Raw genomic sequence first — 14285 nt, forward strand, 5'->3', positions numbered from 1 at the left:
CACTCTTGGCTTAAGGATCAAATCCACCACACCTCCCAACTTTAAACAGCCATGGTGCAGCTCCTGATTTAAATGAAGAAAAAGTCTCTGAAAACCCTGTTTGGTGGGAACAGCTGATCTGCCAGCAGGGAATGAGACAGACAGAACTGCCTGCTATCTCAGTGGAGTATCATTAGGAATGATACCTGTCTCCTGCCCCTGGCCGCTAATCAAGACCCATGCTGGGATGGATTCCTGATACATGAGGAGGGGAGCAGGGCTGCTGGAAACAGGAGCCTGCTGTGCTACTGCTGAGAACAGTGATGTCTAAAAATATAGCGGCCCCTTCTAAAACCACTCCCGATAATTTTATTTTAAAATAAGGTCTATATCTTCTTTGGCCTCCTTATCTCAAGAGACAATGGATACGCGCCTGGAGGTGGTCAGTGGTTTGTGAAGCAGCACCTGGAGTGGCTATAAAGGCCAATTCTAGAGTGACAGGCTCTTCCACAGGTGCTGCAGAGAAATTTGTTTGTCGGGGCTGTTGCACAGTTGGCTCTCCCCTTGCGCCTCTGTCTTTTTTCCTGCCAACTACTAAGTCTCTTCGACTCGCCACATTTTAGCCCCGTCTTTATGGCTGCCCGCCAGCTCTGGCGAACGCTGGCAACTGACTCCCACGACTTGCGATCAATGTCACAGGATTTCATGTCGCGTTTGCAGACGTCTTTAAAGCGGAGACATGGACGGCCGATGGGTCTGATACCAGTGGCGAGCTCGCTGTACAATGTGTCTTTGGGGATCCTGCCATCTTCCATGCAGCTCACATGGCCAAGCCATCTCAAGCGCCGCTGACTCAGTAGTGTGTACAAGCTGGGGATGTTGGCCGCCTCGAGGACTTGTGTTGGAAATACGGTCCTGCCACCTGATGCCAAGTATTCTCCGGAGGCAGCGAAGATGGAATGAATTGAGACGTCGCTCTTGGCTGACACACGTTGTCAAGGCCTCGCTGCCATAGAGCAAGGTACTGAGGACACAGGCCTGATACACTCGGACTTTTGTGTTCCGTGTCAGTGCGCCATTTTCCCACACTCTCTTGGCCAGTCTGGACATAGCAGTGGAAGCCTTTCCCATGTGCTTGTTGATTTCTGCATCTAGAGACAAGTTACTGGTGATAGTTGAGCCTAGGTAGGTGAACTCTTGAACCACTTCCAGAGCGTGGTCGCCAATATTGATGGATGGAGCATTTCTGACGTCCTGTCCCATGATATTCGTTTTCTTGAGGCTGATGGTTAGGCCAAATTCATTGCAGGCAGCCGCAAACCTGTCGATGAGACTCTGCAGGCACTCTTCAGTGTGAGATGTTAAAGCAGCATCGTCAGCAAAGAGCAGTTCCCTGATGAGGACTTTTCGTACTTTGGACTTCGCTCTTAGACGGGCAAGGTTGAACAACCTGCCCCCTGATCTTGTGTGGAGGAAAATTCCTTCTTCAGAGGACTTGAACGCATGTGAAAGCAGCAGGGAGAAGAAAATCCCAAAAAGTGTGGGTGCGAGAACACAGCCCTGTTTCACGCCACTCAGGATAGGAAAGGGTTCTGATGAGGAGCCACCATGTTGAATTGTGCCTTTCATATTGTCATGGAATGAGGTGATGATACTTAGTAGCTTTGGTGGGCATCCAACCTTTTCTAGTAGTCTGAAGAGACCACGTCTGCTGACGAGGTCAAAGGCTTTGGTGAGATCAATGAAAGCAATGTAGAGGGGCATCTGTTGTTCACGGCATTTCTCCTGTATCTGACGAAGGGAGAACAGCATGTCAACGGTCGATCTCTCTGCACAAAAGCCACACTGTGCCTCAGGGTGGACGCGCTCGGCCAGCTTCTGGAGCCTGTTTAGAGCAACTTGAGCAAAGACTTTCCCCACTATGCTGAGCAGGGAGATTCCACGGTAGTTGTTGCAGTCACCAAGGTCACCTTTGTTTTTATAGAGGGTGATGATATTGGCATCGCGCATGTCCTGGGGTACTGCTCCCTCATCCCAGCACAGGCATAGCAGTTCATGTAGTGCTGAGAGTATAGCAGGCTTGGCACTCTTGATTATTTCAGGGGTAATGCTGTCCTTCCCAGGGGCTTTTCCGCTGGCCTGAGAATCAATGGCATCACTGAGTTCCGATTTGGTTGGCTGTATGTCCAGCTCATCCATGACTGGTAGAGGCTGGGCTGCATTGAGGGCAGTCTCAGTGACAACATTTTCCCTGGAGTACAGTTCTAAGTAGTGCTCAACCCAGCGGTCCATTTGTTTGTGTTGGTCAGTGATTATGTCCCCTGATTTAGATTTGAGGGGGGCGATCTTCTTGATGGTTGGCCCAAGAGCTCTTTTCATGCCATCATACATTCCTCTGATGTTTCCTCTGTTTGAGGCCAGCTGAATATGACTGCAAAGGTGTTGCCAGTAGTCGTTTGCGCAGAGCCTGGCTGTTCTTTGTGCAGTGCTTCTGGCTGCTTTAAGTGCTGCGGATGTTAAATCGTTGGGGGCTTTCTTGTAGTTCAACAGTGCAATGCGCTTAGCGGCTATGACAGGTTCCAGCTCTTCATTATGAGATTGAAACCAGTCTGCATTTCTCTTCGCACTTTTGCCGTAGGTGGCCAAAGCTGACTCAGATGGCGTCTCTGATGTGGGCCCACTTGGTCTCAGCATCCCCTGTGGGAGTGTTTTGAAGGGCTGTTACAAGTGAATTTATAAATTTTTGTAACAGCTGTGGGTGAGAAATTCTGCTCGTGTTGATGCGCGGGTGGCCCTTCTGCTTGGAATGATGCAACTTCTTTGGTCTGAGTCTAACCTTGCTGCACACCAGGGAGTGTTCGGTGTCGCAGTCCGCACTGTGGAAGCTGCGTGTGATTTGAACACTGTTTCAGGCTGCTCACCTTGTGACAATGAGGTCTAGCTGGTGCCAACGACGCGATCTTGGGTGCCTCCATGAAACCTGGTGACAGGGTTTAGTGTGAAAGAACGAGTTGGTGATGCAGAGGTTATGATAGGTACACAATTCAAGCAGTCTCTGCCCGTTCTCATTCATCCTTCCAACGCCATAGCGCCCAAGGCAGGAGGGCCATGAGTCATGGTCGGCCCCAACCCTGGCATTAAAGTCCCCCAGCAGGAATAGGTGTTCGGTGTTGGGGATGCTGCTAATGATATTATGGAGTTCCTCGTAGAACTGATCTTTAGCTTCAGGTGGGGAGCAGAGTGTTGGAGCATAGATGCTGAGTAGGTGTACTGGACCAGAGGTGGTGAGCAGTCGGATGGACAGTATGTGTTCCGAGCCATTTGAGGGAGGCTCTATCATGCTGAGCAAGGAGTTTCTGATGGCGAAGCCCACTCCATGCTGTCTTGGTTCTTCAGGATCCCTGCCCTGCCAGAAGAAGGTGTAGTCTTGCTCTGCTAGAGATCCACTCGCGGGGAGGCGAGTCTCCTGAAGTGCTGCAATGTCTACATTGAGTCTACTGAGCTCGTTGTTAATGATGGCGGTTTTCCGAGAATCGTTGATTTGTGTAAGGTCTTCCGACAGGCCAGGACACATAGTTCTGACGTTCCAGCTTGCAAAGCCAAGGGCTGGTATCTTCTTTCCTTTTTACGTGTTGTTTGGTATGGTGTATCAGCCCACCTTTTGGGCAATGACCCTGAGCTCCAAGCACACATTGAAGCAGGTAGACTGTGGCGGGACAGAACCTTATTGACCGGGGGCTGCCCGGTTTGAGGCGGGCAGTAGCTGTCCAGTGAGGTGCAATGACCTCTCCCACCGACAAAGGCAACCCGTGGCAACCAGTTTCTACGCCAATTTATCTGGACTTATAACCCATAACTGCTGCCTTCCGTGTTGTTTCAGTCGCTGTGAGGCAACTATGGAGTGACCTCTCCATGGCGCGTGCCTGGGCAAATTTATGGAGGTTGAGAGTTGCCCAGTCGTCAAAACCCCCCTCTCGGGGGTTAGATTTAAGGTGAATTTATTTGGAGCCAGAGCTTTATTTTGTGAAGGGAAGAGCTTTCTTCAATGGGATAGAATCTATGAAGGGATGGACTTCCCAGGATGGGATGGACTCTGTTATTGTTTAATTTTCTACTGTTATTTCTGCCATGGGCATTGTTGAGGTGAGATCTTTTCATTAATAGTACTCACCACACTCAAAAGTGACTCTGCCCTAAAATCAGGAGGGAAGGTTGCAATCAAGGCTTCACCAACCCACCTTTTGCAACCCAATACAGCCCAAGACAGAGAAACAGAAATAATAGACAATGCAAAAGAGAAATGAAGGAGATGAAAGTGGCATAGCCTAATGATTTCAAGAAGCAGAAAATGGATTGAATCGATTGTGGTGCTTAATTATAATTCTTCCCAACTGAAAATTATTTAATAATACACATGCTCACTTATTAGTCATGATAGATAGATCTGGCCGTTTACCCAAAAGTTTTCACATCCTGGACTAAAGGAGGAGACTTTTGGTGAATTCTATTGCATTGTTGTTACAACCAGTCTGTCAATGTTAATTACATTATAGAAAGAGTAGCTGATACAGCAGTCCAAATAAGACAGACTTTTGGGATTTAGTGCAGTTCCCAAGATATTAGCCTTATCAAAGTTAAAAACTGAGTTAAAATAATATACGTATGATTTAATATGAACACATTAATAAGTGCACAAAAAATGTGTAGTGCAAATGAAACCCCCTTGTGTGCCCAGGCTAATAAAGAAATAACAGAAGCTGTGTTTTTTGTGGCAACCAAGTAGATATTGAGGAGTAAAAATTCTAACTTCATGAAAAAGTCATGGTTTCAAGTATAAGGCTACTGATTTACACTTTTCACCGAAAAATAAAGAGAATCATGGAATTCAATCCCACAACACCAGTAAAAATCTCTGAATCCCAAGTAATTAAAAAAGGAATTTGGTTTATTCAGTCACTGTAAACCTAATTGTAAATAGAACTGTAGAATGTGATTCCCAAAATAACGCTAAAGGTTCTAGAATCCCATATAATAAAAACTGAAGTTATAATTTATTGGTGGCAATTTCAACTTTGCTGTCTTGGCAGTAATGTGGTGGAGCTGATTTTCTGCTGAATGTTAAACCTGCCCGTCTTTCGTTCCATTGATTTCAATAATAGTCATCCAGTGGCCTTAATTTTAAAATATCTTTAATGTTGTATTATTCTCATATGTTTAATTAAGCCTATATAACATGAAATAATATTTGATGTGTCCTGTATTTTTTAATGAAATGGCTCTTCTGAATATTTTTTCATATTACTGAATTTATTTCAATCTGGTATTGAACCTTTCTGCTTAGAGCACCATCTAGTGGTTAGGCTACCCTCAGGTGCCAAGTGCTGAAATAAAAACAAGAAATGCTGGAAATACTCAGCACGTCTGACAGCATCTGTGGAGAGAGAAGCAGAGTTAGGTTTGGTCATGACGAAAGTAACCAATTTACACAAATATTTTAGGATTGATCTCATGGTCACCTGCTTAAAAACTACCAGGGTAAAATGAAGAATAAAATAAATAATAAATGTTTAGAGTACAGCAGATAAATAGGGATAAGAAAAACAGCTTGTATTTATATAATGTCCTTTGTAACATCATAAATGTCCAAAGAGGAGAAACAGAAAGCAAGCAGCAAAAGAATTAGGGATGTAACCAAAAGCGTGAAGAGGTAGGCTTTGAAGAAGCATTTGCAAATGGGGAGAGAAGTGGAAAAGCTGAGTGGTTTAGGAAGGAAGTTCCCGAGTGTAGGTCTAAGATAGCTGAAGCCTCTGCCACTTATGTTGGAACAGAGGGAGGAAGCAAACAGGGAATGCCCTGGCATATATAGCTGGTGGAGAATAAGTAGATGTTTACAACGAACATAATAGAATGAAATATTTTCTGAAATTTTAGAGAAAGCAAAGATATGAAGGCACCAAATTTAAAAATAGAACTCCTTCAAAACACTCTTTTGTTATTGTGGTCATATTTATTACTTGGTGTATAATATTTTAAGGAAAATACCGGTTCATTTTAATCACTTTCATTTTATCGTAAGGGTTATATTCTAGGTTTTCCAATATTGTGATAATTGCAAAAATTACAGGGCGTAAATTTCCACAGCGGCTCTCCCAATTATCTTCCATAACATCAATAGAAGAGCCACGAAAACCCTCGAAACAACAGAAATACGATTTATATAATTTTGCAGCTCTTCCACTGAAGTTACAACAGATGAGTCGGAAAGCATCCACTGAAATTTACTCCCATAGTTCGAAAGTTAAGACAAACTGAATTGGATAATTTGTTTCCTTTTGTTGCTACTACAGCATACCAATGTGCATTTTGATCAACCATCACTTGAGTCAGCTGGCTAAGAAGTATCCAGAAACAAAATTCATGAAGGCTATTGCAAACATATGTATTCCTAACTACCCAGACAAATATTTGCCAACAATATTTGTGTATTTTGAGGGTCGAATGAAGGCCAGGTTCATTGGATTAGAGTGTGGAGCTCCAGATCTGAAGTTAGAAGGTAAAATATTTGAAGCACTAGCAATAGCTGCAATATTTTGGTGTTGGTATCATCAATTAGATATGATAAAAACAATATTTCTATTTATCCACCTATCCCTCTTCCCCTTCTCTAAAAGCACTGACTCCTTGTTGGGATGTACTTCTATTGACACTGGCAAACATCTAATATGTCAGTTTACTGGCCATTTTTCACATATGAGCTCTGATAATGAGTTTTGACAAGCTGTTGAACTCTGGGGCATTACAGTCAAATTCAATCCTGTTATCATGTGATAACACATAGGGCTTAATTTTACTAGCCCTCTGACGTCGAGGATTGTGGCGGGGGAGCCCGGAAAATTCTTCCGGGAGAGGCGTGCCACGACCCCCAACGCCAAGAAAGCCCCGCCTCATTTTACCGGCTGCGGTGAGGCCTCGGTGCAGCTGGCGGCGGGGCCTTCCTTTGAATATTAAACTTAAATAAAACAAATGCAAATTAGCTTACCTTGTCCCGGTGGCCATCCCACACCGATATTTAGGCCGCTGGACAGAACTCCCGCATCTTCGGAACTTCGTTCAGAGTTCTGAGGCGTGACACTGGTGGGGAGGAGGTAGGAGTGAAATCATCAGGGTTGAGGGGAGCAGGGAAAACTGTTTCCATTGGCTGAGGGGATGGTGGGAAGGGTTTGAAGGGCAAAGATTATGAAGTTTGGGGGTGGTAGGTTGGTACTGGCAAAAATGATTTCTCGGGGGGGGGGGGGGTAGAGGGAGATAAATGTATTGTTTGATCATTGGGGGAGTGGGGATGGAAGAGGGGCTTTGATGTTTAATTAATAATTTTTATTCAAAGCAAAGGTGCTGTTCTCTTTAAAAATTTAAATTGCCGGTAAGTGCTTGAAGCCCTTTGAAAATGGCACTGGCATCTGCGTGGTGGCACCGGACATCATTACCAGGGATGGATGGGCCGCCCCTCTAGGTCATCGGAGGTAGCCATTCCGCCCCTCCATTTAAATGAAACCCCATTCAAAATATCTCGGGGGCTCAGTGATGGGCGCTCTGCGTGGGCAGACCATCGATTTCAAAGCGCACCAGCACGATTTGCGGCGCGCTAGTAAAATTCAGGCCTTACACTCACACACTCACTCAATCACATGTACACATATACACACAATCTCATGAACATGTATGCTGCAAAGGATCAGCAGCCTGTCAGTAACTCACTCAAGGGGCCAAACAGTGAAGAACTCCTTTGATGAACATATACTGTTGATGGGGAACCTCTTGGATATATAACTCTCGATTCCTTCATCCAAGTCATTGATATATAAGGTGAAAATCTGTATGTGGTTTGGGAGAAGAACAGCTAACAGCTCCCCACTGTGATTAGCAAAATGACCAACAGACATACCAAAAGCAGGGAAATATGCAAATACAAATATTACAGCTCTTTGACTTCTCAGATGACCACAAAATATTCAAGTCATTGGCTATGAAACATTCAGTGCTGCCCGCTTTCTAAACATGCAGATCAGTAATATCCAAATACTATGCTTATTGCCCACAAAACACTAGGGAGAGATTTTTGGTTCACATGCAAAACAAAGACAATATCAACAGAGCGTCCCGCAGCACCTGCCCATGGCCAGAGTCATGAGGCCTAAACAATTTTCAGGATCAGACTTGATTCAAATTTTTCCTGCCAGCTACAGGCACCAAATAAGCCCTCACCTCCAGCTCATCAGTTTTGGATATAAAAAGCTCCTAAAATTGCAAGAAACAAGCTTTCTTCCAAGTGATTGATATAATTGGTGAAAAGTACAGATCCCTTGGAAACATCAGTTGTCTCAACTTGCCAATCTGAGGACATTCCCTTTATCCCTACTCTGTCCCCTACCACCCAACCAGTTACCAAACCATGTCACAAGGTTGCCTCCAGTTCTATACGGTATCACATTTAATAGTAATCGTTTGTGAAGAACCTTATCAAATGCCCATTGAGAGTCTATATAAATGACCCCAGCCGACCCGCCCTTATCCACCATGTTCACGATCACCCCAAAAAGTTCAACTATTTTAGTCAGACATGACTTATCTTTCACAAATCCATGTCAACTCTCTTTGATCAGCTAATATTTGTCCAAGTGCTCAGCCACTTTGTCTCTGATCATAGATTCCAGTAACTTCCCCACTGTTGATGTTAACCTAACAGGTCTGCAGTTCTTTTGTTCTTTTCTCTCCCCCTTCTTAAATACTGGAGTAACTGTTGTAATTTCCTAATCCAAATTCTTGAGTCTAAAGATGTTTGGAAACTTACAACTGCAGTTTCCTCACCTATTTCTTTTAATGCCCTAGGATGGAAGTCTTCAGATCCTGGAGAATTCTCTATCTTAGGTCCCATTATCTTTTTCCATTACCATTTTTTAAGCTTATATTAAATCCAATAATTTCTTCCCCTTGACTTATTTTAGGTTCTCTTGTAGTACTGGTATGTTGCCCTCTTTCCCTACTGTGAAAACAGTTACAAGTCTACCATTTTCTTATTGTCCATTATAGTCTCACTGTATCCATTTTTAAAGGGATCACATTCTCCCTTACCATTCTCTTTCCCATAGTCACAGAATCATAGAAACTTACAGCACAGAAGGAGGCCATTCAGATCATCATGCCTATGCTGACTATTTGAAAGAGTGGTTGTGCTTAGTCCCATATCCCCTTTTTCCCCCCTGTAACCCTGAAGGTTCCTTATCTTCAAGTGCCTGATCCCCTTTTAATATTATTTGGGGAATCAGGTTCCACAACCTTTTCAGGTAGAGTGTTCCACATCATGACAACTCTACACTCCAACACTGGGCGGCACAGTGGCGCAGTGGTTAGCACTGCAGCCTCACAGCTCCAGGGACCCGGGTTCGATTCTGGTTACTGCCTGTGCAGAGTTTGCAAGTTCTCCCTGTGTCAGCGTGGGTTTCCTCCGGGTGCTCCGGTTTCTTCCCACATGCCAAAGACTTGCAGGTTGATAGGTTAATTGGCCATTATAAATTGCCCCTAGTATAGGTAGATGGTAGGGAAATATATAGGGACCGGTGGGGATGTTATTGGAATATGGGATTCGTGTAGGATTAGTATAAATGGGTGGTTGATGGTCGGCACAGACTCGGTGGGCCGAAGGGCCTGTTTCAGTGCTGTATCTCTAAACTAAAAACTAAACTATTAAGCCCTCTCATCATCTTGAAAACCTCTATTAGGCCACCTCTAATCCTTCACAGTTCCAAGTAGAATAATCTTAACTTTTCCAATTTCTCTTCATAATTAAAGACCCTTATCCCTGGTAACACCCTGGTCAACCACCTCTGTACCCTTTCAAAGGCCTTTACATCTTTCTTGAAGTGTGGTGCCCGGAATTGTCCACAATACTCCAGCTGAAGCCTAACCAGTGATTTATAAAGTTCTAGCATGATATCTTTGCTTTTATATTCTGTTCCTCTACTTAAAAACCCAAGTAACCCATATGCCTTTTAACCACCTTATCAACCTTCCCTGTCACCTTTAAGGATTTGTTTTTATGGACACCAAGGTCTCTCAGCTCATTTACACTTTACATAATTGTGGCATTTAAAGTTTACTGTCTTTCCAAAGTGCATCATTTCACATTTCCCTGCACTGAACGCCTCCTACCGTGCTTCTGTCCATTTCACCATCTGTTTATATCATCCTGAAGCCTAAAACTATCTTCATCACTATCTACTACTTAGGCAAGTTTTGTATCATCTGCAAACTTTATAATGTTAGGGGCCTACACCTGAGTCTAGGTTGTTTGTAAAAAATTAAAAGTGTAATGGACATAAAACTGACCCTTGGGGAACACCATTGGCTTGGGCTGATAAGTGGCAAGTAAAATTCGTGCCACACAAGTACCAGGCAATGACCATCTCAAACAAGAGAGAATCTAACCATCTTCCCTTGAAATTCAATGATATTACCATCGCTGAATTCCCCGCTATCAACATCTTGGGGTTACCATTGACCAGAAACTGAACTGGACCAGCCACATAAATGCTGTGGCTACAAGAGCAGGACAGAGGCTAGAAATTTTGCGGCAAATAACTCACCTCCTGTCTCCCCAAAGCCTGTCCACCATCTACAAGGCACAAGTCAGGAGTGTGATGGAATACTCTACAGTTGCCTGGATGGGTGCAGATCCAACAACACTCAAGAAGTTCGACACCATCCAGGATAAAGCAGCCCGCTTGATTGGCACCCCATCCACCACCTTCAACATTCACACCCTTCACCACAGACGCACAGTGACAGCGTTGTGTACCATCTACAAAATGCACTGCAGCAACTTATCAAGACTCCTTTGACAGCGCTCTCCAAACCCACAACCTCTACCACCTGGAAGGACAAGGGCAGCAGATGCATGGGAACACCACCACCTGCAAGTTCCCTTCCACACCACACACCATCCTGACTTGGAACTATATCACCGTTCGTTCACTGTCGCTGGGTCAAAATCCTGGACTCCCTTCTTAACAGCACTGTCGGTGCGCCTACACTCCAAGGACTGCAGCGGTTCAAGAAAGTGGCTCACCACCACTTTCTCACGGGCAATTAGGGATGGGCAATAAACGCTGGCCTAGCCAGCGACGCCCACATCTCACAAACAAATTTTTAAAAACACCTCCCAATCTGTAAAATATCCATCCACCACTACCCTTTGCTTCCTGTCACTGAGCCAATTTCATGTCCATACCGCCGCTCTCTCCTTAATTCCATTGGCTCCCATTTTCTTAATAAGCTTCCTGTGTATTACTTTGTTGAGTGCCTTTGGAAGCCCAGTTTTACAACATCATCTGCATTACCTTGATCAACTTTCTCTGTTACCTCATCAAAGAACTCAATCAAGGTTGTCAAATATGATTTGACTTTAACAAAACCATGTTAGCTCTCCTTGATTAAAGTTTATTTTTTCCCGATAATGATTTCTAATAACTTCCCCACAACTGACAGACCTGTAGTTTCCTGGTTTACCTCTCTCCCCATTCTTGAATAGTGGTTTAACTAAAGACTTGAAAGACTTGCATTTATATAGGTTATTTATATAGATAAAACGTCATTTATATAAACAATAGGTCATTTATATAGGCGATCTCAGAATGTCTCCAAGTTCTTTTGAAATACTTTTGAATTCTAGGGCAGGATTTTTATGTCCCAATGGGGGACGGGCACGGAGGTGGACCGACGCAGAAATCATAGTCATTGGCCGACGTACCGGTTTTACAGTCATTCCTGCTGCCGGCAATTTTCCTCAGAATGGGGGAAGGTGGGACATAACAACCTGCCCGATTTGGAAATGAGGCCAATTAATCCTGTTAAGAAGCTCATTGTCAGCTTGTTAAGGGCCAGTTTAGGATTTTAGTGGGGACGCATGAATTGCATGCTGGATCAGGGACAAATCAGGTGGATGGAGGTGGCAACACAGCAGGGAGCCAGTCATGGCCGTGCTATTAACTTAGGTGGGCCAATAAAAGGGAGGATGGCTGAGAGGGGCACTCAGCCATTGGCACACAGGTGCCATCGGGTGTGCAGAGGTTGTGGGGAGCTGCCATGACTCCTTCATTCTCCGGCAGGCCAGTGTGCCACGGCTCTTCATTTCACCCCACAAACCTTGTGGATGAAATTTAGGGGACAAGGGTTATCCTTTGAAGAGATGGCTACCCACCCCTTTATGTGACTGCGAGACGGAGCCACAGAGGCACTACAACTGAAGCTTTTGAAGATACAATTCCGTGCCTGGACCTGCAGTACATTCCTGCAAGAGTCTTGCACACTGTGGTTTTCATGGCCCTCTAATGTTGTGTGGCTCTTGAGCAGGGTGAAGCCCTGGAACAACACAGCTCATTGGAGGAAGAGGAGTAGCAGAAGGTTGAAGAGGAAGGTGAAGGGTAGAGAGGTGCCCCATCTGCCCAGGGAGGTGGCTGAACCCAGTTCAGAACTTGAGAGTCTCGTCAGGAAACCGTCAATGTCAAGGAGCATCTGATCCAGGCACGTTTCAGCTGAGCCCTTCTAACCCAAGAGGATGGCAAGCTCTGGAATTCACTTTGAGATGCCAGTGAGAACACTTCCACTGAAGACACAGCCTTGAATGGATCCATTCTTACAGCCACTGAATGATGCACATCTGTCCAGAGGTCGCACTGTCCCCTTTCAAAGACCTTTGCTTCCCTTCACCCCTTATTCCCACTTTTCCAGTCTCACCATTAAAGAATGGAAACTCACATTCCTGGAGTCATGTCAATATTTACAACATGTTCCAAAAGTAACAAAGTGCACATTAACAAATAAAGCAAACCCCAGTGAACCATTTGGTGCTGTGCCTGCGTAGTGGCCAAATTATGATGATGGTGCCCCATCAGGGGTGGTATCCTCATCATGTTTGGTGACTGCCTCGGCCTTTGGATGGTGCTCCAGATGGTTGGACAGGAGCACTAGTTGGGGAGCAGCTGGCATCCACTCCAAACATCTTTACATCACCAGCACCAGTGATCGGACAATGTTACAGAGTGTTGCATGCACCCTGCATCCATTCCAAGTGCTGCTGCATATGTCTCTCCATGAGGTTGGCCACTCTCTCAATGGAGGATCTCATGTGCTCTGAGCCGTGGTGGCACACATAAGCTGAACAGACTCCTCCATTCTCAGCCCATGAACCTGTACTGCCTCAGGGAACTGTGACATGTTGCTGCTGATTTAAGAAGAGCTTCCTTTCTTGTGACTCCCAAGGCCCTGCATCTGCGCCCAGCTGCAATGTGTCTGTCCTCCATCCTCCATCCTCCGAGGGGGAACTGCACACAGCTACCTCTGCCTCGCTGTCCTCCTCCTGCTCACTAGTACCATGTTCTTCATGAGTGCCACCCTATCTAAGCACACTCAAAGACCCACAAATGTATCTGCGCTGGTTACGCCTGTGTGTTGTGAAAGAGCTGGCTCTGCTGTCTTGGTTTCTTGCGATGACCCTGGTGCCATGACAGAACTCAGGTGTTCCCCCTCCACAACAGAACCTGTGGAGACACATGAAGGAGATCATGAGAACTAGCCTGTGGCAGCAGAAGCCTCTGCTGTGCTGAGGCTTCCTATTGCAGCTGTGTTTTTGGCATTCTGTAGAACGATGAGGAGTGCACTCCAACCCCTTCATCCACAGATTGCAATATCTTTTCACCCTCTCCTTCACGTATGCCCATCTCTCCTTCCCAACTTGCTCCCTCCTCCATGGCAGTGACAAAGGCAAGCTGGGACCACTGTCACCCACCGCTCACCCCCCCCACCACCCCACCCCCAACTCCAGTCAGAGCTCTCTTTCTTACATTATGTGCCCTTTTCTCCTGCAAGGACAAATGACAGATGAGGCCCTGCTGGTCTCTCTGACCAATTCCAGTGGCTCATATACAGAATAAGCTGCATCTATCTGTGCTGGTAAGTCCTCAACAGTGCTAGAACTCTGAGCCTTGTAAGTACTCTGGCCATACATTCCTCCCATGTTCAGGAGCAGGATGTGCCCTCAGCCTCCTCAGCTGGTGTGTCTGCTAGAGGCTGAATACCCACCCAAAGGCCTTTCATCAGGGTCTGGCCTTATACTCACCTTGCCAGAGTAAAGAAGGTAATTGAACCTTTTACAGCACTGGACCCAGTTCCTACAGATCACACTTCTGTGCTGACTGTTTCAGCCACCTCCAGCCATGCCAACTTTGATCACTGGGTGGTCTTCTCCTTCCACC

The 14285-nt window shown here is 45.4% G+C and overlaps 1 protein-coding gene across 1 annotated transcript in view; it reads left to right on the forward strand.

The window, feature by feature from the left end:
• LOC137367461 (phosducin-like protein 2) overlaps positions 1-14285 on the forward strand; it is a 64365-nt gene that overhangs the window by 25950 nt on the left and 24130 nt on the right. Inside the window, exon 6 of the mRNA XM_068028651.1 lies at positions 6327-6532. Within this exon, the coding sequence (XP_067884752.1) occupies positions 6327-6532 (206 nt within the window). The remainder of the gene's footprint in view (positions 1-6326; positions 6533-14285) is intronic.

The sequence above is a fragment of the Heterodontus francisci genome, chromosome 1, assembly GCF_036365525.1.
Source record: "Heterodontus francisci isolate sHetFra1 chromosome 1, sHetFra1.hap1, whole genome shotgun sequence".
NCBI lineage: Eukaryota > Metazoa > Chordata > Chondrichthyes > Heterodontiformes > Heterodontidae > Heterodontus > Heterodontus francisci.